Source organism: Mangifera indica, chromosome 15 (genome assembly GCF_011075055.1).
Source record: "Mangifera indica cultivar Alphonso chromosome 15, CATAS_Mindica_2.1, whole genome shotgun sequence".
Classification (NCBI taxonomy): Eukaryota; Viridiplantae; Streptophyta; class Magnoliopsida; order Sapindales; family Anacardiaceae; genus Mangifera; species Mangifera indica.
The window spans coordinates 1,957,167-1,981,572 of record NC_058151.1 but is presented as its reverse complement, the minus strand read 5'-3'; the positions used below and the strand labels follow the sequence as shown (position 1 = coordinate 1,981,572).

General features: G+C 34.4%; 4 protein-coding genes across 9 annotated transcripts; 2 read left to right on the top strand and 2 right to left on the bottom strand.

Annotated features, from left to right (window-relative positions):
• Positions 1 to 4,461: 4,461 nt before the first annotated feature.
• On the bottom strand, positions 4,462 to 6,315 carry LOC123197473. Its single transcript, XM_044611794.1, has 2 exons — positions 5,769 to 6,315; positions 4,462 to 5,648 (listed from the first exon to the last, which is right to left on the bottom strand). Exons 1-2 carry the CDS (start codon positions 6,075 to 6,077, stop codon positions 5,469 to 5,471), a joined length of 489 nt encoding a protein of 162 aa, XP_044467729.1. The 5' UTR covers positions 6,078 to 6,315; the 3' UTR covers positions 4,462 to 5,468.
• Positions 6,316 to 11,022: 4,707 nt separating this feature from the next.
• Positions 11,023 to 14,084, bottom strand: LOC123197371 (60S ribosomal protein L36-3-like). 2 transcript variants are annotated; one of them, XM_044611636.1, is made up of 4 exons: positions 13,948 to 14,084; positions 13,160 to 13,264; positions 12,544 to 12,743; positions 11,023 to 11,242 (listed from the first exon to the last, which is right to left on the bottom strand). In XM_044611636.1, the coding sequence occupies exons 2-4, from the start codon at positions 13,259 to 13,261 to the stop codon at positions 11,212 to 11,214; spliced, it is 333 nt and encodes a 110-aa protein (XP_044467571.1). In that variant the 5' UTR covers positions 13,262 to 13,264; positions 13,948 to 14,084; the 3' UTR covers positions 11,023 to 11,211. The 2 variants fall into 2 exon arrangements, with proteins under 2 accessions (XP_044467571.1, XP_044467572.1); XM_044611637.1 differs by having other exon boundaries at positions 13,899 to 13,968.
• An 863-nt stretch (positions 14,085 to 14,947) lies between these two features.
• On the top strand, positions 14,948 to 18,969 carry LOC123197309. 2 transcript variants are annotated; one of them, XM_044611545.1, is made up of 6 exons: positions 14,948 to 15,071; positions 15,173 to 16,506; positions 17,486 to 17,544; positions 17,825 to 17,953; positions 18,242 to 18,377; positions 18,549 to 18,969. In XM_044611545.1, exons 2-6 carry the CDS (start codon positions 15,802 to 15,804, stop codon positions 18,876 to 18,878), a joined length of 1,359 nt encoding a protein of 452 aa, XP_044467480.1. In that variant the 5' UTR covers positions 14,948 to 15,071; positions 15,173 to 15,801; the 3' UTR covers positions 18,879 to 18,969. The 2 variants fall into 2 exon arrangements, with proteins under 2 accessions (XP_044467480.1, XP_044467482.1); XM_044611547.1 differs by having other exon boundaries at positions 14,973 to 15,311; positions 15,789 to 16,506.
• Positions 18,970 to 19,157: 188 nt separating this feature from the next.
• Positions 19,158 to 22,530, top strand: LOC123197395 (probable prolyl 4-hydroxylase 12). 4 transcript variants are annotated; one of them, XR_006497869.1, is made up of 8 exons: positions 19,159 to 19,479; positions 19,896 to 20,015; positions 20,286 to 20,343; positions 20,419 to 20,502; positions 20,868 to 20,925; positions 21,026 to 21,198; positions 21,294 to 21,811; positions 22,145 to 22,530. XR_006497869.1 is itself a non-coding variant. In XM_044611684.1 (7 exons), the coding sequence occupies exons 2-7, from the start codon at positions 20,004 to 20,006 to the stop codon at positions 21,645 to 21,647; spliced, it is 744 nt and encodes a 247-aa protein (XP_044467619.1). In that variant the 5' UTR covers positions 19,158 to 19,479; positions 19,896 to 20,003; the 3' UTR covers positions 21,648 to 21,865. The 4 variants fall into 4 exon arrangements, 3 of the variants coding, with proteins under 3 accessions (XP_044467619.1, XP_044467617.1, XP_044467620.1); XM_044611684.1 differs by lacking the exon at positions 22,145 to 22,530 and having other exon boundaries at positions 19,158 to 19,479; positions 19,896 to 20,020; positions 21,294 to 21,865; XM_044611682.1 differs by lacking the exon at positions 22,145 to 22,530 and having other exon boundaries at positions 21,294 to 21,865.
• Positions 22,531 to 24,406: the final 1,876 nt, after the last annotated feature.

Here is a 24,406-nt window from a genome sequence, read left to right as displayed (position 1 = left end):
GCTCTTTTGATTTAGATTAAAGGGGCGTTTGGTTTGGGTAATGCTTTATTACCAAAGTAAAAAGATTATTTTGAAGATAGAATAATTAAAAGATTATTGAGTATAAATAATTATTATGTTAATAAAATTTGATAGGTATAAATAATTATTGTGTTTGGTTAAATGTAATAAAAGATTACTAATAAATTATTTCACTTAAATGCGATTAAATATAATTATTTTAAATATTTTTATATTATTTATTATATTAATTTAAAATAAATTTATTTTTGTCTCAAAAAATTAATAAATAATAATATAATTATAATAAAATAAAGATTACCTTAGTAATCTTTAAATACCTAAGATGAATGTGATAATCAGATTATCATTTATATTACCTATCACATCAATATTGATAATAGAAGATTACTGTAATAGAAGATTACTGTAATATTTTATTACTGACAAATCAAATAAAAGAATAAAAGATAGGTTATCAATGTAATATTAAAAAACTGACGAAACACCCCTAAAAGAAAAAAATCTTGATCAAGATTCTATATCTTGTGAAAATTCATCTTAAACACATAAAAAACATTAACTAATAGTTTTGACTGGAAAAAAAAAAAGATAATCTACCGATGGGAAAACCTACATCGCTCTAAGAACTAATATCTTTAACACGCTTCTCCACCAAGGTTGTTTGCAGCAAAAGCCTGCACAGATGACCCCAAGTCACTTGGTGTTAGCCTCTCCTTTATATTCCACGGGTCAGTGTGGAGAGTTGGTTTGGTTGAAACTTCCTGCGGTCTTTCCTCTTCTTCCTCTTCTGGAACTGTAATTTTTCATCATTGCTATCTTGGAGTTGGCCATCTCTCTTTTCTTCTCAAGTCTGGCAAAGTATATTGTAGCCACTACTGGAATGTCTTTTGTAGGCCAAGTGTCATCAAACAGCTTGAGTTGTGTTGAAATTTGAATGTATTCGCTTGTTTACCGCTTCTTGATATCGCACCGACGAACAACATTGAACTCTGTTGAAATTTCACTTCTTTCTTCAGTTTCTTGTGAGTTGTTGCTGTTCTTGCATTCATCTAGCTTTTCTTTTTTGAGGGTTTGTTCTTGAGTCACCTTTCTTGAAACCATTCTTGAAGAACAACAAAAACGCAGAAATATTGAGGAAATTGAAAGCAAAGAGAAGCAGGGAGGTGAAAATCTTGATGGGCTCTTTGGGGTGATGTGGTAGTGGTATACATAAATAAAAAAGGTTGTGAAGATTAATCAGTTTACGAGAAGGAAATCAGTAAGAAAGTTTAATAGTAAATCAATGATCTAGGTTTCCTGTTTCTGATAGACTTTCCTAAGCAGAGTTCTCAAATATAATCAGGATTTCCATTACTCAAGTTTCCGAGAATCAAGATCCCTTTGGCCTTTGCAGTGCTTCTCCTCTTACGAATTCCAATTGGTCTGCTTTTGAGGAGGATAGCCTAGAGTTACCAATGGCCAATCCACTGGATTACTTCAGGTCCACTAAATCCCGCGAGGTTTTTTTTTTTTTGGGTTTTTGGGCTTTCTGAAATTTTAGATACTTGGTTTATCCTCGCAGCTTTATCATTAAGGTAAATACTTATTCTCCTCTCAGTTCTCACGTAGGGCAGTTACAGTCGAGTTTGTACAAATTGAACTCAAACGAATTTAAATTTGAATTAAAGTTTGAAAGTTAAATATTTTTAAATTCAAGGTCAAGCTTAAATTTTAATGTATACAGTTTGTAGAACTTGTAAGTTTAAAAAACGTAATATGAATAAATTAAAACTATATCGTTTTGATTCATATACATCAAAACAACGTTGTTTTAATATCAAACCAAACTCAAAGTTTGATTCGAGCTCATACCCCATGGTGAACTCAAACTCTATTCAATATTTTGACTCACAATAATTTGATCAACATAGGGCGTGAAAGTATAAACTATATTTGCTTAAAAATATCTCATCTTATGGAGGACACTAGACATCTCCTCACGCTTTTTCTTTGCCCTTTTGCGGGTGCCCAACTTTTTTTTGGCAACCTTCAAAGCCTGTTGTCCTTTCTGACTTTCAAAAGCTCAGTGATCCTCTTCTTGTATGGTATAAAACTAACAACTTCTCTTATCGCATTCTCCACAAAGTATACTTTTTTGCTTGTTCTCTTATTATGATTAGATGGTTGTGGAGGCAATTCGTTCTTTTTTTTTTTTTTCGCTAAGGAAGTATATATTAAATAAAGTAAAAGGCTCCAAAAGCCCGAAACAAAGGAAACGGCAAAGCCGAAGACAAACAACAACCTAAGAACACCACCCTTTTACTTTCCATCCCACCAAGCAAAAACAAGATTGAAAACAAGAGAGAGCACTGCACACAAAAACTAAAGAACAAACCAACCCAAAACGCATCTACAACCATAAACAAAAACAAACATATATATCCATTTACACATGTACAACAAAACAAGGTAACAGCACCAACCCCAAACTCCAAGCCTTCTTGGGAAGTAAAGCAAGGAGCAACTCCAGCAAGCAAAATGAAGCTGTCCAGCCAGCAAAAAAGATTCCTACAGACTGAAACCAATAGAAGCAGCTTCCTTAAAGGACAATGTCCAGCTAACATCAATGCAGCTGCCCAGCCAGCAATTCATTCCTGGTCACAACGTGACCTTAGGCTTTGTTTAACCCTACAAAGAGACCAGTATTAGGCTGTTTAGGAGCCATAACCTGCCAACACATATACATAAACTAAATAAATACACAATTGACCCAAATTTCTAACAACCCAGAAAGCAAAACTAGAAAAAAAAAAAAAAAAAAGAAACCCGTCCATTTAAACACACACAAAGAGTTCATATGGTCAAGAGAATATATAAATAAATCAACTAAGAAACAGCTTATGAATTCACAAACAAGAACAAAAGCTATAGTGATAAATTTTTATTTCTCCTTTTTGGGTATTTGATATTACAACTTTTAAGCAAATAAACCGATAACAAAACATTAATATTTGTTTCTAAAATCTGAACTCTCTACGTCCTCTTATGTACCCTTCTTCATTGCTTCACATCACTGACATTGTTAAATGTTAATTTGAGGCTTGAGACACAGCTCTTTGAATGACATGAAAATTAAGTCTTGCCGTGTAAGGATCCCAATAGAAATCAACATCATCTCCTGCATTCAAGCCCCTCCGCTTTACAAATTTCTGACTCCATCCATCAATCAAGACGTAGCTCTTTGAAGTCGACCACTTCTTCAGAATCAAAGAGTGTTGGGATTCAGTATCTTGATCACATATCAAGACTCTGAAACCCTTTTTACTCTGAACCTTGTTAACCTCATCACTTGTGAGATATGGCAAAATATGCTTCTCCACCAAACTTGTTTGCAGCAAAAGTCTGCAAAGTTGACCAAGGTCACTTGGTGTGTGTTAGCCTCTTCTTCATCTTCCACGGGTCAACGTACAGAGTTGGTTTGGTTGAAACTCCCAGCAGTCTTTCCTCTTCCTCCTCTTCAGGACTGTAATAATTCATCAGTGCAATCTTGGAATTATCCATCTCTCTTTTCTTCTCAAGTCCCGATAAGTATATTGTAGCCACTACTGGAACGTCTTTTCTGGGTCAAGTGTCATCAAACAGCTTGGGTTGTGTTGAAATTTGAATGTAATTCTGTATTGGCGAAAGACTGGGGTCGCTTGTTTCCCGCTTGCATTGATGAACAACACTGAACTCCGTTGAAATCTGACTTCTTTCTCCAGTTTCTCGAGAGTTGTTGCAGTTCAAGTCTATCATTTTCATGGGTTTCAGAATTTCATAAAAAGAATAGTCTAGCTTTTCTTTCTTGGGGGCTTGTTTGTGAAGCTCCTTTCTTGAAACCATTCTTGAAGAACAAGAAAGACACAAAAGCCAGAGAAAAATCTTGAGGAATTAGAAGGCAAAGGGAAGAAAGGAGGTGAAAATCTTGATGGGTTTCTGGGGGGTGATGTAGTAGTGGTATATACAGAAAAAAAAAGAAGCTGTGAAGACTAATCAGTATCCGAGAAGGAAATAAATAAGAGAGAGTTTTGAAGTAGGCTTAGGCTTCCTGTTTCTGATGACTTTCCTATTTACTTGCCATCCGGATTCTGGAGCTAGTTACCGTTGCTGCTTCCTTGGCCTCTGCAGTGGTTATCTTTATACGAATTCCAATTGGTCTGCTTTTGATGACTTGGATGAAACAAAATCAGATACGATTGTTGTCCATCCGCCTAAAGATTCTAAGAGAAACTGGACCCACCTGATGCAAGTGAAGCTATTAGTTTGCCTAATGTTGAGCTGCAATTAGGCTCAATGGATCGTGGCCCAGATGTTTTTGAAGCTTCTTCCTCTTCTTCTGAAAAATAGCAAATGGAAAATGCTGCCTGCGGGAGATTTACCACAATTGCAAGATGAAAATAGAACCCCGTGTTCGAATCCGCAAGAAAAAATTCCTTGAGGACTAAACCGTACAGAGGGAAACACATAATCTCCTCTTGAATGTCTATCAAAATTTCTACAAATATAGAATTCAAAAAGAGTGACATTACAAACCTAAAGACAGCAATTTTTAAATATACAAGGACAGGCCTGATTAAAGAACCTTTTCTATACGTGTTACAAAACGGATCCACAGTTCTAAGCACTCCTAAATGGACAAAACTATAGGCTGGAAAATAAATCACAAAAACACTTACTTCAGACTGGCACACACGCTGGAAAAAGGCTGGCATATTCGGATCCTGCTTCATCTGATGCATGCTGGAGCTACCTTGTTGCTGCTGAGTTCTGGAAAAAGGAGGGGCATTGTTCTGGCTAGCAAATGGGATAGACCAGAAAAAATCTGGAGACCACTGCATCCTGGACAAGACAAATGAGGGCCTTTTACAGCATTTTTCGAATGAGAAAAAACTGGGAGAAGGCACCCGGAAATAGGTCCTGGACAATCCAGCAGCCCAGCTGCACCTGCATAAACTCGTATACTTGTTCCTAAGTTGAAAGGGAGACAGCAAAGAAAACAGCTTCGAATCCACTGCTTGAAATAGCTTCTAGCAAGCTGCAGATATAAACAGTTGAAGGCAATAGTAGAGCAGCTGCAGTAAGAAATGATTGGGTTGCATCTGGGGAAGCAAAACAAATTTTCTGCAGTGAAAGTGCAGCTGGGCAGAACAACGGAAGGGCTGCTCCACTGGTCTGTGTGCAACTTCAGAATTCTGCAGCACCTGGGAAAAGTACTGTAGCATTCGGGAGATACAAGGCAGGCTGTAGCAGATTCCAGAGGAGCCAAATTGCAGCAGAAAGGAGTCCTGAAAAATCCACCAAGACACAAATGTACCAGTAGGAAAATCGGTTCATGGGCAAAAGAATAAAATAAATTGCAGCAGGCCCACGAAGAAACAGCATTGAAGAAAAAAATAATAACAATAATAAATAAACAAAAAAAAAGGCTAAACGGCAGACATTCCAAGAAGCACGAATGACTGGATATAGCCCAACAATTCTGGGAATAATTTTTGGCGCCATGGACCTAGAATGCTTTGACTGTATCTGTAGATAAATGACATAAATGTTGCTGCATACTGCTCCCGGGGACCCTTCATAATGCTGAAAACTGAAGGCCCCAGCTCCTTGAAAGAACAAACCATCAATAGGCAAGTCAGATGGACTCATCAAAGTATAGGACCTAAAGTTACAAAACATCATGGACCAATCACTCAACGCCGAGGAGCTCATCTTCAAATTCAGACCTGAACAATCTGACCTGGACAAAACTGGGCTGGGGAGGGATAGTGCTGGGCCCAGGCTTGGAAGAGAGAAAACTTCAATCGGGTGAGCAGCAAAACAGAGGGGTATTCCCAAAACACCACAGTAGAATTCAGCATGCCATGAACAAGGCTGTAATTTTTAGCATCCAGTCCGTCCTGCAATGCAAAGAATCTAGGAAACCCTTTGCAAACTCTGCAGTAGCCGACCTGGAGTCTTGGAAGATCCTGCGTGGAGAGATACAGCCTGACAATGCTGCAATTGCCCAGAATTATCACAATCAGCGGGAACATGCGGGATCTCCATTGGACCTTGCTAGGGACGAAGATCCTGACGACATAAAGCCAGAAGACAGGTCTTGACCCATCCAAAAGCTGATCCAAGCGTTGAGAACAAACCAAAGAAAGAAATAACCTTCCAGCTTCTGCAGGACAGCCCCCTTGTAGGGAAACTCAAAGACCTGCAAAACAAAACACATGGTTAGCAAAATAAAGTCCAGCCCTCCCCACACCAAGCTATCGGCTTTCTCCTCGGAAAGCCCCACTTTTGATCTCATCCCTCCTCGTGTATTTGATCTTCAAGCAAGAAGCAGCTCTCTCTCTCTAACCTCATTCCTAACATTTTTTTACTGAAGTTCTAATCTCCATTTTGTCATTTGCAAACGCTCTCCTGTTGCGTTCCCTAAAAATGAAATAAAGCACCTATGCTTAATCTCCCCAGCCTATGGATCAGATTATTAGAGTTGAAGCTAAAAGACACACATAATTCCCCCAAGAAGCAGATTCATACTTCAGCCCATACCTGGCAAGAGGAGAAGAGGCGATCAAGAGATTCCATAGAGTCTTCACAAAAGCTACATGTAGCATTATTGATAATCCCAAACTGACCTAATTTATCCTTTGTATGGAGTCTGCCTTTTATGGCAAGCCATAAGATCATAGAATGCCGCTGGATACAATTCTTGACCCAAAGAATGTTTCTCCAAGGCACCAAACGCTTCTTTTCTCTGAGGATATCCCAAGCCATATTTAGGCAGAATTTTTTAAGGTTGTTTGATTTCCAAGCTATCCTATCTTCTCCAACTGACAGGATGGGAGGCAGCAAGCTTTTTATCTCAAACAGCTCCCTCGAATTAGGCAAGGTCCATCTCCAAAAACCATCCACAATAACCTCCTTCACTTTGGCTTCTCTGCTCAAGCCCGAGTCATATAAAATTCTATTACCATATTGTGCCATAGAATCTTTTAGCTAACAAAAAAAATAATCCACAGCCCGGTAACACTAATCTAAGTCTAGAACCAATTACCTTCCAAGGAGGTGAAAACGGCAGTTGAAGCAATAGCAGAAGAGGAGGCACTCCTGAAGGTAAGAAGAGCGAAGAGGCGGTGAAAGAAACAAAAAACTGATGTACATTCAACAAAATGAGTTAATTTCGCTGACTCACACTGCACAACAGTTGATGAAGTGGGAAGATGAATATTTGAAAGATTGGCCACTGTATTTTTAGAGCCTTCTTCTGTATATTGATTCTTTTTTGGGTATTTCCCCAGCCATTGAACAGAGTTGTTCTCCTCCAGCAGCCAACTTCAACTTAAGCATATAAGGGGACTTCTACGAGTATGCATAAGAAGGAAATGTCTACATGAGATGCATTCTTCACATGGGAAGCCTCTTCCCTCTCATCCGCCAACGGCTTACGGCTACGCATTTCCTCAACCTAACATCAGATCTTTCATGGTTTGCATGTTATTGCTATTAATTTTTAGGGAGTTTTTAGATCCATGGGCTCTTTCTGAGTGTTTTTTGGTGACCAAGAAATAAAATAAAAGAGCGCCAGATTCTTAGATGTTTTCTGAGTGTCAATTATGGTAGCTGAATTATGTATTATATCATACATCAAAAACCAAATTTTTTATATCCTATATCGAATATCGTATTATATTTTTAAAAAATGAAATAATAAAAAAATCTAATTCATATATCATTATTTTGAAAAATATTATAAATATATTTAAAAATTTAAAAATTTTCATATATACTTTTACAATATCATCATTTTTTCTAAAAAAATATCTTAATCTGTATCGATAATATATATCGTATAATACGATATATATCGTATAATATAATATGTTTATTATATTATATTAATTTGATATATTTCATGATATGTATTATTTTTTATTTATATAATATTGTATCATAAAATATATATCATATATCATAGGATATTGATAACTATAATGCAAAGAAATGACAAACAAAAATATAAAAAATTTTGTTAATACTATCATGATATAAATGATATTACCCTTATATATGTTATAAAGTAAAAGTCATTTTGATGGATGGATAAGAAAATAAACTTTTTAAAATTAAAAATTGACTTTCAAAAAAGTTTGGGTGGAAAATACTCATTCGGCCTTGTGTGGTTAGAGAGTCTAAGTTTATCTTCTTAGCATTATTATTATTATTTAGATATAGTCGTTTTGATGACATTGTAACATTTTTAGCCGTTCTGATGTTATTGTAATATTCTTAGTTCAATAGGATAACTCATGGTCAATATATTGTTCATTTTGAATACATAATTTATTATAGTTTTAATTTTGATTTTTGTAACTCAAAACTCATTTTAACAATATAAAGAGCTCACACAATATTAAACTAGTCAAATTTTCTCATTCTTAAACGATGTGGTATACACCAATAGATCTAACATTTTTTTCATATTTTATTGATATGAAATCTGCTTAAGAGTACTACAAAACAATGGAATCCTTATGGGGCGTTTGGTTAAAATGTTTTAAAGATTTCTTTAGTAATATATTTTTTGATACTTGTATTACTTTATTTAGTTTGTCAGTAATAAAATATTACAGAAATTTTTTATTACTAATATTGACATAACAAGTAATATAAGTGATAATCTAATTATCGCATTTACCTTAGCTATTAATTATATTATTATTTATTAATTTATTAATTAATTATATTATTATTTATTAATTTTTTAAGATAAAAATAAATTTATTTTTAATTAATATAATAAATAATATAAAAAAATTTAAAAATAATTATATAAAAAGATATTTAAATAAAATAATTTATTAGTGTTATTTTATTATTGTTAATCAAACACATTAATTATTTATAAAACCTATTTTTATTAAATTTTATTAAATATAATAATAATTTATATCCAATAATTTATTTTCAAAATAATTTTTTTATTTTAATAATAAAAAATCACCAAAATCAAACGACACTATTTTTTTTACGTCTGGCATGTTTTTGTTGAATACCAACACAAACGCAACCTCTATATCTTGGAATATGAGCTTCTTTATAGAACGCAAAAGATATGTAGTGATAAATTTATTTATTAAGCAAACAAACCAATAACAAAACATTGACAGTTGAACTCACTACTGAATCTCACTATTCTAGACATCTAGGCTCACTACGTGCTCTTATGTGCCTTGCATACATCACATCACCAATACTATTAAATGTTAATTTGAGGCTTGAGGCACAGCTCGTTGAATGACGTGAAAATTAAGTCTTGCTGTGTAAGGATCCCAATAGATACCAACATCATCTCCTGCCTTCAAGCCCCTTCGGTTTACGAATTTCTGACCCCATCCATCAACCAAAACGTAGCTCTTTGAAGTCGACCACTTTTTCAGAATCAAAGAGTGCTGGGATTCAGTATCTTGATCCCACATCGACACTCTGAAACCCTCTTTACTCTGAACCTTATTAACCTCATCACTACTAAGATATGGCAAAATATACTTCCCCACCATATTTGTTTGCAGCAAAAGCCTGCACAGATGACCCAGGTCACTTGGTGTTAGCCTCTTCTTTATCTTCCAGGGGTCAGTGTAAAGAGTTGGTTTGGTTGAAACTCCCAGCAGTCTTTCCTCTTCCTCCTCTTCAGGACTGTAAAATTGCATCATTGCTATCTTGGAGTTGGCCATCTCTCTTTTCTTCTCAAGCCCCGCAAAGTATACTATAGCTACCGGCATGTCTTTTGTAGGCCAAGTATCATCAGACAGCTTGAGTTGTGTTGAAATTTGAATGTATTCCCTTGTTTCGTCCTTGATCTTGCATTGATGAACAACATTGAACTCCGTTGAAATCCCACTTCTTTCTTCAGTTTCTTGTGAGTTGTTGCAGTTCTTAAAGTCCATTATTTTCGTGCGCTTCAGTATCTCATCAAAAGAACAGTCTAGTTTTTCTTTCTTGGGGGTTTGTTCTTTAGCCACCTTTCTTGAAACCATTCTTGAAGAACAAGAAAGACGCAAAAATCTTGAGGAATTTGAAGGCAAAGAGAAGCAAGAAGGTGAGAATCTTGATGGGTTTTTTGGGGTGGGGGTTTGTTCTTGAGTCTTCTTTCTTGAAACCATTCTTGAAGAACAACAAAGACGCAAAAATCTTGAGGAATTTGACTGCAAAGAGAAGCAAGGAGGTGAAAAATCTTGATGGGTTTTTTGGGGTGATGTAGTAGTGGTATATATAAAGAAAAAATGTAGGGAAGATTAATCAGTTTAAGAGAAGGAAATCAGTAAGAAAGTTTGATAGTAAACTAATGATCTAGGTTTCCTGTTTCTGATAGACTTTCCTAATCAGAACTCTCAAATATAATCAGGATTTCCATTTCTCAAGTTTCCTTTAATCAGGATCTCTTTGGCCTTTGCAGTGCTTCTCCTCCTACCAATGAGAAAATAAATCTTTTCAATTGGAATACATAAGTTCATTAAAGTTGTGGTGGGACATAGTCATTGGGCTTTCGCAAAATTTAGGTACTTCGAGCCCAAACTCAAGTTTCAGGATATTCACTCCTCCAAGCTTACAAACGTACCAAATTTAATACAAATTAATTAAAATTATATCATTTTAATTTATATACATCAAAATAATATTATTTTAATATCAAACTATATTCAAAACTCACTTTGAACTTAAATCCAAATCAAATTTGAGTTTAAATAAACTCAAACTCAATTCGAATATAATATTATTCTTAGTACTGCCATTAGAAAATTTGCAATTACTTTATTGGATCAACAGGTACTTGTTCGCAGTGTTTGGTTCACTATAGATTATTTCTTTTCATTTTAGATGTTTAGTTCAATTTAGTCCCCATAGTTTCTTAGGATTCATCCATATTTGCTTATTAATGAAGTCTGGTTGATGTAAAAGAGAATTGCAGTGTTTGATTCTGCAAGAAAATACGATGAAGCGCCAACATAATTGAAAACAAATAACTAAATAATTCTCCGTACATAAAATTAAAAAAAGGGCAGAATAAACGTTTTAAAGGCATCATGCCATTGCTCTTCCAATATCTCATCTTAAATTCAAACAAAGTTCTTAATTAAGCTAAACGAACTCTTATAACTATGAAATCAAAAGTCAGGCTCACTTCTTCTTGTCTCCACCACCAGTGGCCCTGCAGTAAAATTTACAGAGAAATGAGTTAAATTTTGTCTTCAGAGAAAAAAATAAAAAAGTAGCTTTCTGAAACCAAGAAGATTTTGGCTTATAATGATTTGATCAAGTTGGGGTATTAAAGTTTTATGTACACTCAATGCCAAGTATACACTAAAGCACAAATAAAAGGGAAATTGAAATTTTTACCCTTATTTTAATCCGTGTATACATAAATGTCACTCATTCTAAAGCTTAAACAAATATACCACAACAGTAATCAACTTCCCCAAAATACCCATCTTTAATCTTTCATGCAGAGATTCTCTCTTTTCTTCTTCATCTTTCAAATTACAAAGGAATCATGTAGAGAGATCCTCTCTTTTCTTCCTCATCTTCAAAAACAAAATAAAGAAGGAAATAACTGAATTCCTCAGATTAAGAATTCTTCAAAGTAAGGATATAAAAAAAAAAAAGTAACACACAAAAACTCAACCACATCCACTTTATACCCTGAAAGAAATTACGATCGAAGAATATCATTTAGTAAGATTTAACTGAAAAAAAATAAAAAATTAACATTTAAGGATTGAACTAGAAAAAAAAAATTGACATTTAACTGAAAAAAAAAGAATTGACGTAAAAGTTAACTTGATAATAAGAGTTGCCGTCAACGCCAACTCTTGGCATTAACGCCAAGGGTTGGCGTTATATATATTATATATTATATATATTATAATATAATATAATAATTATAATATTATATTATATTATAATATATTATAATATATAATAAGAGTTGGCGTTACCGTCAACCCTTATTACTCAATTAACTTTTACGCCAACCTTTTTTTACTTTTTTTTTTAGTTAAATCCTTAAATGCCAATTTTTTTTTTTAGTTAAATCCTACTAAATGATCTTCTTCAATCATCATTTCTTCCAAGATATAAAGTAGATGTGGTTAAGTTTTTGTAGATTGCTTTTTTTTTTTTATATCCTTACTTTGAAAAATTCTTAATCTGAAAAATTCAATTATTTCTTTACTTTTTTTGTTTTTGAAGATGAGAAAGAAGAGAGGGGATCTCTCTGCATAATTCATTTATCACTTGAAAGATGAAAAAAAAGAGAAAAAGTTACAGAGAAAAAAAAAAAGAGAAAATCTCTGCATGAAAGATTAAAGAAGGGTATTTTGGAGAAGTTGATTACTGTTATGGTATATTTGTTTAAAGTTTAAAATGAGTGATATTTATGTATACACGGATTAAAATAAGAGTGAAAATTTCAATTTCCCCAAATAAAAATGGTATCTGCTTGAAAATTACCTCATCTTGCGGAGAACACTAGACATCTCCTCACGCTTCTTCTTTGCCCTCTTGTGGGTGCCCAACTTTCTTTTGGCAACCTTCAGAGCTCGCTTGTCCTTCCCAACTTTCAGAAGCTCAGTGATCCTCTTCTCATATGGTGCAAAACCAGCAACTTCTCTAATTACATTCCTCACAAAGTGTACCCTTTTGCTTGCTTTCTACACAATAACAAGGGCGCAAGGAGGGAATATTACATATAAACACTATTCTCACCACCAATTAGAAGGAATATCGAAATTTAACTTACTCATTTCAAATGATAAACCTAGCATTGTAAATAAGAAGCTAATATGAAGATGACAATGTAAACCCTGCCTCAGAAGATAGATAAATGAAAAAGGAACAACAGAATTCCTAAAAATTTTAGATCTTGCTTGTTTCTGTTGAACACCAACACCAACACAACTTCTATTTCTTGGAATATAAGCAATGCCAAAAAAAGGAGACAAAAATAATATCCAAAACGGTGGATGGTTATGCAAAGAAAGAACAAATTTTCTCTTGAATGAATACAGTATTTGAGATATTGGAATCCTGTAAGCAATGAAAATTCGTTGGGACATAAACAACTTACCCCTTTACGATCAGATGGGCGTGGAGGCAACTCTTTCTTGGTCACAATATGACCTTTATTTAACCCTACAAAGAGACCAGTATTTGGCTTTTTGGGAGCCATAACCTGTCAACACATACGTCAACTAAATAAATACACAATTGGCCCAAATTTCTAACACCCAGAAAGCAAAACAGAAACATTCAACACAAAATTAACATGCCTTTCAGCCCATTCCATCCAAATATTGTTACTCAAATCAAACACTTCAAATCGTAATTATCATTACATCATTAAGATGACAGAGATATACTCAATGACAAGAACCTCCCAGCTTTTATTAAATCTTTAATAAAAATAAACAAACGTCTCCAAAACCATAAAATAGAATAGAAAAAAAATACATTTCCTGTATCATTGGATAAATTGATAACAGAACTGAAATGGCATTTTACAACCGGCACCTAAATCCCAAGTTGAAACATCATACAAGCTAACAAACAAACCCATGCATTTAAACACACACAAAGTGTTCATATGGTCAAGAAAAACAATAAATAAATAAACTAAGAGAGAGCTTATGAATTCACAAAGACGAACAAAAGAGACAAAAAAGGCTAACATTAACTAACATAACATTCAAAACATAGAATACAAATGAAAAAGGCCAAATAAAGATCAATCAAATCAACATCACTTGCGTTTTCGTTTACTAAGAACCAAGTTAACTTAATAGAAACGATCTCAAATAGTTTCTTAGTTCCAGAGTTTTCTACGAAGCCGCACAGAGTAAGAGAACGAGAGAGTACCACTAGACGAGCCTGAGCAGCAAAGATCTTCTGGCCTGACAGAAGAGAAATTAGGGTTTTGGCAACAGGGCTTGTGATGCTTTTATTATAGTTTTTTTTAATTAAAACGCAGCGTAATGGACCATTAGAAGCCCAATTTCAATTTTCTAATATTCGATTGAAAAAAAAGTCGTATGCACCTATAAATAGAAAATGGTCAAAGAAGCAACTACCAATTTTGAAATGAAATTGGTTTTTAATTAAAAAAAAAATTGAAATGAAAGCAGTTGCCTTTTTCTAATATAATTTTTCAAGCCTCCAAGTTTATTGTTAATGCCTTTGATAGTTAGTGTATGCACAATAGAGATTAAGGTAAACTCTTCCCTCTTGATAGATGCCTTGATAAAAGTACGTAAAAAAAAATTAACAAATTTATAAGCGATAACTTTTACATCTAAGGGTATGAGTTGTGATTTGAGAGTTAAGTAAAAGGATAATTGTTCAAATTCTAGTTAAGAGATTCATGTAGGTAATAACAAGACCTTCGATTATTTACTGTCTCTTTAATCTCATACAACTATAAGAATAAATTTTTTAACTTAACAAAATCAAACATATTTAACCAAATTATGGTTGGTTGGTGCTATGGGTCAGGACAGCATGGTGAGGCAATGGCAACACACGATAGCTTCTCTTATATGTTTCTATCAACCAAGAAATAAAAAATGTGAAGAAAAAGAAAAAAAATTATAATAATTTAAATAAAAATATATATTTTTTACATTATTTAAAATGTCCGTGATATCGTTTTTATTATACGCTGTACAAAGGCATCAAGGTACCCGTGGATGGTTAAATTAACATCCAACCTTAATGGTTAGGTGGAAAAATAGACTTCTCAAACTTGAGCTTTTGAAAGGTAGTTCATCAAATTTCAGGTGGGACACAGTCATTTGCCAAAAACTTTTATCCCTATTATTCGTCTAGTTTTTATCGGAAGTTTCAAATATACAGCATATCCCCTATGCAGCTTCGTAACGACTAAATTATGACTACAACACTAACAAATTTATACTGGCGCTATTCTTTGATGGCCAATAATCTTCTTCTACATTTCAACACCCACCTCAATTTTGTCTTGACTTGTAGGTCGCCTTGTTTTTTCCATTTTATTCATGATTTAATTTAATTTAACATCTCTTCTACGTTTCATTTAATTTAAAGTTGTTGTCTTAATCACTTGCAGTCACCATGAAACTCCTGGCCCAGTTTTTTATCTGATAAAATTTTACACTTGAATGCTGGAGTTTTCATCATCAGTTTCATAACTTCGTTTTGCAAGAATCTGTATCTGGGTTCTCGGCAATTTTCAATTTTGATGGCTGGTGAGTGGTGCCTTGTCAGTTGACTTTACCTTAGATTCTTCAACTCAGTACTTCTTATAGAAGCTGTTATTTCTGTTGTTCATACCATCCTTTTTCGTTCCATTTTGTTTCTGTTATTGTTGTATTGATTCATTTTGGATAACTATTCTCTGTGGACCTGTAAATCGTAACCCAACATTGTTCATTGTTCTCTTTACCTCTTGATCTGTACTTCAAATTTTTCTAAAACATTGCAGGGTCGTTTTCTTTTTTCCTGCTAATCACATTTGCATTACTGCCGTTGCCATTTTGATTACTGATTCTTTCTTTCAAAAGAAAGTTTGAATTTTTGATGAAACTACTTCATTCATTTATCTTGTCGCAAATTGAGATTTTCAACTGTTTTCCTTTTTTTTTTTTTTTGGTTGTATTTTTCCAAGTATTTTTTGCCTTTAAATTTCAGAATCTATCATGTTTGATATATTTTAGTGTAATTAGAGCATAGGCATCAATGTCAATTTTATGTGGCCTCCCTCTCCTTGAGTGTGTGTATTGCCTGGCATGTGCCCGCTGGGCGTGGAAGCGATGTCTCCACACAGCTGGCCATGACAGTGAAACTTGGGGAGTTGCAACTGCTGAAGAATTTGAGCCTGTTCCTCACCTATGCCGCTATATCCTGGCTGTCTATGAAGATGATCTTAGGCATCCGCTTTGGGAGCCCGCTGGAGGATATGGGATTAATCCAGACTGGTTATTACTGAAAAAGACTTATGCAGATACTCGAGGACAAGCCCCCCCATATATATTATATCTTGATCATGAACATTCTGATATAGTCCTTGCCATTAGGGGCCTTAATTTGGCCAAGGAGAGTGACTATCAAGTGCTTTTGGATAATAAGCTAGGGAAAAGGAAGTTTGATGGTGGATATGTCCATAATGGACTACTGAAGGCTGCTGGGTGGGTTTTGGATGCAGAGTGTGAGATTTTGAAGGAAATGGTAGAAAAGTATCCAAAATATACATTGACTTTCACAGGACATTCTCTTGGGTCAGGTGTGGCGACAATGCTAGCATTAGTGGTTGTGAAAATTAGGGATAAATTGGGAAACATTGAAAGAAAGAGGATCAGGTGCTATGCTATTGCACCTGCCAGGTGTATGTCACTAAATTTGGCAGTCAGATATGCAGATGTTATCAATTCTGTTGTACTTCAGGCAAGTTCCATGTCATTTTGATGTTGGTGCTTTTGTTTGTGGTAGGAAGAATTTTGGAATTGCTTCAGGATCTGTTTCTGCATTATATATTTTTAATGTATGACATGATTTTATGCTTTCTGGAAAATGAAAACTTTTAAAGGTGCCTCCCATTATATTGTTTCTGTTTGTTGGTGTTGCTAATAGCATTCAACTTTGCTTTTTTTGGCTGTCATCTGTTTGTTGGTTTTGCTAAGGTATTTTGTTCTGGATAAGACAATAGATATATGCAATGGAGGGGTACAGCTCCGAATGGCTGCTGCAAACATCATCAATTTCTTATGCCTTGTATAATTACAACAGGATCAAAGTGTTTTTCTGCCCCATGACTATCTTTGTCAACACAAGATCAATTGTCTAGGGAAGATTTGTTCTCATAGAGAGCTTGCATCCAATTATTGTAGGGTTTGTTCAGCAGAACTTTGATGCAGATGAAAATTCAATTGAAGTTTGTCAAAAGACATTTGCATGCATGTGTTCTTGCTTGATTTTGCGCTAGCTTACCATCCCTAGATTTCTAGCAGAAATCAGTTTCTGCATCTTGAAGAATGCAATTTTCTTCCACAAGTTGTAGACAGTCAATACTGCCATGTAAACTTGCTCATCTCATGGATTGATATGACAATGAAGCTTGCCATTAATTTTGATTTGGCACACTCTAAAAGATTTAGATGAATCAGCTGGATGTGAACCAGTGACTAAATAATGAAGAAATTATTGCAAGTTAGAGCAAGAAATAAGCTGATACATATGTCTCCCGTGTCTGCAACAATATATAGTGTCCTCCTTACAAGGAGTGTAGTATATTTGGTTGTGAATAGTTGATATTGATGCCACATTTTGTAGTAGGTATTGTAAATAAATTTAGAAAATAAGATAGTTCTCTTTAACTGTCTTTCACTTTATTCTTTTATGTTTAATTTTGCTTATACTGAATCAGGATGACTTCTTGCCCAGAACGGCTACATCTTTGGAAGACATTTTCAAATCACTTTTCTGGTATATTTAAACTTTATCATACTTTATATTTATATTTTTATTTGCTTGCAGCTAATAGGTTCTTGTTATCGATACTACTTGTGGTAGCAATATTGTTGACTATTTCATCCGAATGAGTCATTGGACAAAAGGAGGTTTGTTTAGCAAATATCTTATACTTGTTTAAAGTTCAGGTTGACATCTAAGAAGTGTTTATTGGGCATTTAAAGAGCATGAAATATTACCTATTGGTATTCTGGTGTTGTTTAAACATATTGACGATGTTCTTCAATATGAACAGCTTGCCATGTCTACTATGCCTAAGGTGTATGAGGGATACATGTATACCTGAGGAGAAGATGCTCAAAGATCCAAGGAGGTTGTATGCACCTGGTCGCTTGTATCACATTGTTGAGAGAAAGCCCTTCAGGTAAAATAAACAGAAAAGTCAATAAATCATAGCTCTGTTTCTGTTCCTCGTAAATGATGGGTACTATTATTAATCAGGCACCCCGCAAGGCTGCTACTTATATTCAAGTTTTCTTTTTCTTACACATGTTGCATCATTTAACTGTCTCTTGTAATTGGAGTAAAGTTAATTGCTTTTGTCCATGGCATAGCTTATCATCAAATAGAAATGTCGATCAATTCTGAGGCTGGAGAAAAAAGTTGAGCTTTGACCACTGAGTCAACATCTGATTGCATAATTTGCTTGCAGACTGGGAAGATTTCCCCCCGTAGTAAGAACAGCAGTTCCAGTGGACGGGAGGTTTGAACACATAGTTCTTTCTTGTAATGCCACTTCTGATCATGCCATAGTTTGGATACAAAGAGAAGCCCGGAGGGCTTTGGATGTAAGTTTTTCAATCTTGTTATCTTCATATCGTATACATATCTTGCATTTGGTTCAACTTTTTGAGGAAACCAGGTTTCAAATATTAGTTTTTCTTTTCATACCAATGAGGAATCTGGTGCTGAAATCACAGATTCATAGTGAAGCTTTGCATTCCTTTCTCAAACCACAGATAATGTTAGAGAAAGATCCAGTCATGGAAAAACCAGATAAGCAAAAGATGGAGAGGCAGGAGTCTTTGCATAAAGAACTCACTCAGGAGTACAAGGCAGCGCTGCAGAGAGCTGTTCGGCTGGCAGTGCCGCATGCTCTTGTGCCATCTCAGTATGGAACTTTCGATGAAGAGGAAGGCGAGAGCTCGCATGGATCTAGCAGAGAAACATCTTTTTCTCCATCTACAAAGAGCAAAACAAAAGAAACTTGGGACGAGTTGATTGAGCGCCTTTTTGAGAAGCATGAATCTGGTCACTTGATACTGAAGAAATCGCATAGGGATAATTGATAGACATTATTATTTGAGAACTATTCATACATTCATTCATTCATTCATTCATTCGTTCGTACTTCATACCCATTTATCAAATAATAATGATTAAAAAAAATGATAAATTCATTCTTGCTTCGATTTTGTTCTTCGTACTACTGAAAATTGAAATTGAAATTATGTGTACGAGAAAATAAGATAAATATATATATATTTTAAATACATAAATAAATAAATATTTATTATTTATTATTATATAATTACATAATATTAAATTATTTAAAATTAAAATAAAATAATACTCCATCGTCCTAAGAGCCATTTGTATGTTGTTGCTCAAACAGAAAAACGATTTCAGTTTGGCTCGCTATAAGCAGTAGTACCTTACAGTTAAACAACGAGGTACCACTGAATACCCCATGGAGATGTAGAAAGGGATTAAAAAACAAGAGCTCCACGTTGACGAAAGACACTCCTTTTGTTGAGAAAGTGTGTTGGCTTCGACCTTCGATCGTGTTTTGTTTTCGTTATTAATCAAATATCAATCAATGGCTTCCCTTCGTTCCATGTTTCTTCTTTTGGCTTTTACCTCTCGGTTTTTTAGCGATTCGTCGGAAAGGTAAATGACAAACGATCTCGTTTCTATTTCTTATATTTTATTGTCATTTTTGTACTTTCAGAGTCTATGGGTTGAAATTCATTTGTTTGGACAAACCTGCTCTGGATGTAGATGGGTTTCATGGTGTTCGTGATCTGGGATGTTGTTAAAATGTTTTCTCTTTGTGTGCATGAGACGCTTAAATGATTTTCTGAATTTAATGTTGATAATGAGAGCAAAAGGAGATTTGATGGAAGAGAAATTTCTTTCCTCTTTTGAGTTTTACGTGTTCTTCTTTGTACAAATGGTGACGCAGCTAATTCCTGTAACTGGGTTTTGTGTATGAGTTGTAGATTGTGGATCTCTTTTGCGATATCTGTGAATGTTGTCAGGCTGTTTGTGATATTCTCTTTTTTTTTTTTTTTTTTTGGTTTCAGGGGCAGGAAGGAATTAAGGGACAAAGAAACTTACCAGAGAAATGTTATAAAATCATTTCATTCAATCAATGCAAACAAAATTGATCCGTCAAGAGCTATCCAACTCTCATGGCAACCAAGGTCAGGTATTTGGGTTTACTTGTTTTATTCTTTTCTGTGTAATGTCATCATGCTCTCATGATCAAATGCTCAATTATCCTATTTGCAGAAGAAAACACAAACAAAAACAGGTTATTTTTCTGTTAAATTTGCTATCTTAAACAGCATTTATCAAATTTCAAGTCTTCTTGGCTACAAAACCAACTTCGAATAAGTTTGCTGCTATTGATTGTTATGTGCTTTCACTGGTTTGTTGACGTTGAAAATTTAACATTATGTTTCTTGCAATAGGGCTTTTTTGTATAGGGGGTTTCTATCAGATGAGGAGTGTGACCACCTTATTTCTCTGGTATATTCTCTGCCCTGTTCTTTCAGCATATTATTTGTATATGGACTGGTTTAAAATGTTTGTTTTTGGACCTAGGCTCATGGGGCAGAAGAAAAAAATTTGGGAACCAGTCTTCATTCAGAGAATGTTTTCATGAACCGAACTCAATCAACTACAGAGGTGAGTTCTAATGCTTGCTGATATTTCTAAATGATAAAGTAGTGCTTATTCTGTGTGTTAAATATTGGAAATCGGGGTTGGTATGATGTAAATTTCCCAAGGATTTTCTTGCCTTTGTTTTTCTCCCAAATTGTACTTTGCCATTGTGTATGGTGCTTCCTTGTCAAGTGGTCTTTATACTGTTTTTTTTCTTTTCTCTCCTATTAAGATTCTCTTTCTAGTTTGAAGCTCAAATGTAAGGCTGATGAGCCGTAGTTTGATCAATTGTTATTTTGAAAGATTTTCTGTAAACACTTTTCATACTACACAATAATGTGTATATCTATCTTTTTGACAATATTGCCAATGATATTTGTATATTCTAGGATGATATTGTTGAAAGGATTGAGGAGAGAATTTCAGCCTGGACTTTCCTTCCTAAAGGTATTCTCCTTATACCTGGTCCTAATCTTCTAAATTTCCATTTCGTGATTGAGATATACCTTTTCAATCTGGTGTTAACACGATGTTCATTGTCCTTCAGAGAACAGTAAGCCTCTGCATATCATGCATTATGGGCTTGAAGAGGGCAAACAGAAATTAGATTATTTTGGTAATGAATCTACACTGGGTTTAAGTGAGCGTTTGATGGCAACTGTTATTTTGTATCTTTCAAATGTCACCTGGGGTGGTGAGATTCTTTTCCCTGATTCAGCGGTGAGAGAGAAACTACCTTAATGACTTTTTATTATTGTAGTGGGGTTAGGGTAAGGCATCTTTGATTAACAAAATACAGTTTCAATCAATCTCAGGTGAAGAACAAGATTTGGTCAGATTGCACAAAAGTTAGCAGTGTCCAAAGACCTATTAAAGGGAATGCAATTTTGTTTTTCACTCTACATCCCAATGCATCCCTTGATGAGAGTAGCTCCCATGCCAGATGCCCTGTCCTTGAAGGGGAAATGTGGTGTGCGGCCAAATTCTTCCAAATAAGAGAGGTAAAGAAAGAGAAAATTTCAATTGAATCAGTTGGTGATGAATGCACTGATGAAGATGAAGACTGTCCTCATTGGGCTGCCAAAGGGGAATGCCAAACGAATCCTCTCTTCATGGTAGGCTCGCCCGATTACTATGGGACATGTAGGAAGAGTTGTCAAGCATGCTGACTGGTAATCTATAATGTATACAATTTTTTCCACCGCCCATTTGTAAAAATTAGTACAAATGTGGCATGGGTTAGTGATTGATAGATACCAGCCTTCAGTGTAGGGTGAACTCAAAGAAAGGAGAAATATTCAATGTGAATATTTCTTTGAAGAGGAAGTCCAAGGTATACTGAGCCCTTTTTTTCACTAATTAAGTCTTTAAAACCCTTTGAATTTCACTCCTGATTTCCATTTTAAATACCACCTACTTGTTAAAGAAATTCCCAGTTAAAGGAAGCTAGAACAATCACATATGCCAGATCCAGCCGGAAACAAAAGCAAGGATCTATGCAATATGCTTTGCAGTTGTACTGTACAAACAAATTTTATTAACTAATTTTGTTAATCACATCATCAAATTATATGATACCACTTTAGTTTATATCGATAAATTATTAAGATTTGTTTGTCCTCAGCATATCTTTGAAAATTAATCGCAGCCCTTTTTGTCATTTCAGCCATGTACCTGCAGTAGCGTTCAAGTGAATCCTGATCCACAATCACTATCAATACATGCAATTCTTCTATTGAATGCTATGCAAATTTCCTCCATGTCTTTTTCATATTGTGAACCATCCACTGTGCTGAAGAAGGTACCAATTTTCAAATTAAGAGAGCAATGGCAGAACCACAACAACAAATCTAGTTCACAACAAAAAGTCCATTAGTTGCCAACAGATTACTATCTGAATTTGGGGATGAACTACGCAAAACACTCTTCAGGTTGCCAACTGCTTTTGTGAATTGGCTTCAAGAGAACTGACTCTTACAAACTCAAGTATTCACTGCCAATCCATCACAGATGTATTGTAATTCCCCTATTTCAATTTTTTTTCCCTCTCAATACTGCTGTTTGATTAAAAATTTTCCACAAAATGCCATAAAACTGAAAAAATCCAACACACAACTCTCATGCATTAGAACTTTCGGATTGAAGACTTGGGTTCGATCCTGTATCACGTTACCTACCAAAAAACACATACACAACTCCAATATCAATAAGACAACATAATCACATGGTGTATTCATAAAGAATTTATATTACTTTTAATAACATATGAGAAATACAGAACTTCGGCATCGAAACTGGAACTTCATGAATCAAACAGTGAAGTTTACAATTTTTATTGAAGAATATATGTAAACAAAATCAGTATGCAAATGGGTTTAACCCATAATGATAAAAGGTAAAAGGTCTTCTCATGGATGAGAAATCGCATTGGACCAGAGTTACTGCCTTTGGTCAGATCCCATGGGTGAGTTAGGTTTTTTCAAGGAACAAGAAGACTTGAAAGCCTCTATCTGCGATTGGCATTTTATGTAGTCCCCTTTATTTTCTTCCAAGCATTTCTTCAGAGCTTCAACATCACACGCTGACATGATCTTCTTCGCATTCTTACTCTCTGACTTCTCCTCCATCTTCTCCGTCTTCTCAAACTCGGTTTTTGAGATAAGTTAATTTAGGGCTCTAAAACTGAATTTGTATTTATTTAAGATGAAAATTAATTTAAAAGGAAATTTTATTAATCTGACCACTTTATTGGTAACATTTTGAAAAAAAAAGAAAAAGGGCCAAAGGAAACCATAAGGAACAAATGTAGCATTTTAAAATTTAATTTTAAAAAAAATTATTAGTTTTTCAAACTTAAGGAAAAATGGATAACGTTAATTGGTTCGGTTAATTTTATCAGCTCATGAGTGAGTATTTGAATTTTTAATAGTTAACGAATATCAATTTGGGAATATAATGAACCTTGAATAAGAATAAGTCTTTTAGCTTATAAAAATAGGCCAAAGGACTATTTCCCACCTAAATTATGTTTTTTTTTTCTAAATTCCCCCTGTTAATTTGAAAATCTCATTTACCCGCTCATGAACCGTTAAAATTAATTGAGTCTATTAGTTATATCATTTTCCCTCATAAACTTTAAAAACTAATAATTTTCCTCCAACCGAAGTTTTCAAAAACTATATTTTCCCCTTAGGGTTTCTAAACTTTTATATCCAATTTTTTTGACAATGATCGATGATCTCCAAACATCTACTTTCGGTCGTACATATTTTGATATCATGTGACATCATCGTTGATGAAGGCAAATTGTCTTCGTTCAAAGACGAAAATGGTTCGTCTTTGTCGATAACGACACCGAAGAGGGGGAGATGTTGCACTGTCAGAAAGAGGAGAGGCTGGAGAGGAAGAGACGTCACCTGGAGATCGTCGGTCATTGTCAAAAATTTCAATTTGAAAGTTTGGAAACCATAGGGGGGAAAATATTGTTTTTGAAAACTTGGGTTGGGAGATATTGTTAATTTTTAGGGTTTAGGAAAATAATAAAATCAAATTTAAGTTTATTTTTAATATTACAAATAAAATAATGATTTTGTCTTTGAAACCGTTTTTTTAATAGTGTATAAGTGGATAAATGAAATTTTCAAAATTAACCGGGAAGGGGAGAGAGGAATTTGGAAAAAAAACATACTTTGGTGGCAAATAGTGCTTTGGCCATAAAAATATATAATTTTGTAGGTTTTGTCACGCTAATGGGCCGATCCAACACAACTCATTGCATATCTACTAATATTCCTCATAAAATATGGATCACAAACTATATGAACATAAAAATAATTGAATTTTCAAAATGATATATAAAATTATATGTACAAATTATACATTCGCAAAAATAATTAAATTTTCAAATTGATTTCATGAAATTATTACC

Bases quoted from the DNA above. Each gene is read 5' to 3' on its own strand.
- LOC123197309 (XM_044611545.1), top strand. From the start codon at position 15,802: ATGTCAATTTTATGTGGCCTCCCTCTCCTTGAGTGTGTGTATTGCCTG. The intron at 16,507-17,485 runs GCAAGTTCCATG...ATACTGAATCAG, and splicing joins TCAATTCTGTTGTACTTCAG to GATGACTTCTTGCCCAGAAC. The intron at 17,545-17,824 runs GTATATTTAAAC...CAATATGAACAG, and splicing joins ATTTTCAAATCACTTTTCTG to CTTGCCATGTCTACTATGCC.
- LOC123197395 (XM_044611682.1), top strand. From the start codon at position 19,409: ATGGCTTCCCTTCGTTCCATGTTTCTTCTTTTGGCTTTTACCTCTCGG. The intron at 19,480-19,895 runs GTAAATGACAAA...TTTTGGTTTCAG, and splicing joins TTTAGCGATTCGTCGGAAAG to GGGCAGGAAGGAATTAAGGG. The intron at 20,503-20,867 runs GTGAGTTCTAAT...TGTATATTCTAG, and splicing joins GAACTCAATCAACTACAGAG to GATGATATTGTTGAAAGGAT.
- LOC123197473 (XM_044611794.1), bottom strand. From the start codon at position 6,077: ATGTTCCCGCTGATTGTGATAATTCTGGGCAATTGCAGCATTGTCAGG. The intron at 5,649-5,768 runs GTCTGAATTTGA...TGTTCTTTCAAG, and splicing joins GTCCAGGTCAGATTGTTCAG to GAGCTGGGGCCTTCAGTTTT.
- LOC123197371 (XM_044611636.1), bottom strand. From the start codon at position 13,261: ATGGCTCCCAAAAAGCCAAATACTGGTCTCTTTGTAGGGTTAAATAAA. The intron at 12,744-13,159 runs GTAAGTTGTTTA...GTTATTGTGTAG, and splicing joins GCCCATCTGATCGTAAAGGG to AAAGCAAGCAAAAGGGTACA. The intron at 11,243-12,543 runs GTAATTTTCAAG...ATTTTACTGCAG, and splicing joins AGTGTTCTCCGCAAGATGAG to GGCCACTGGTGGTGGAGACA.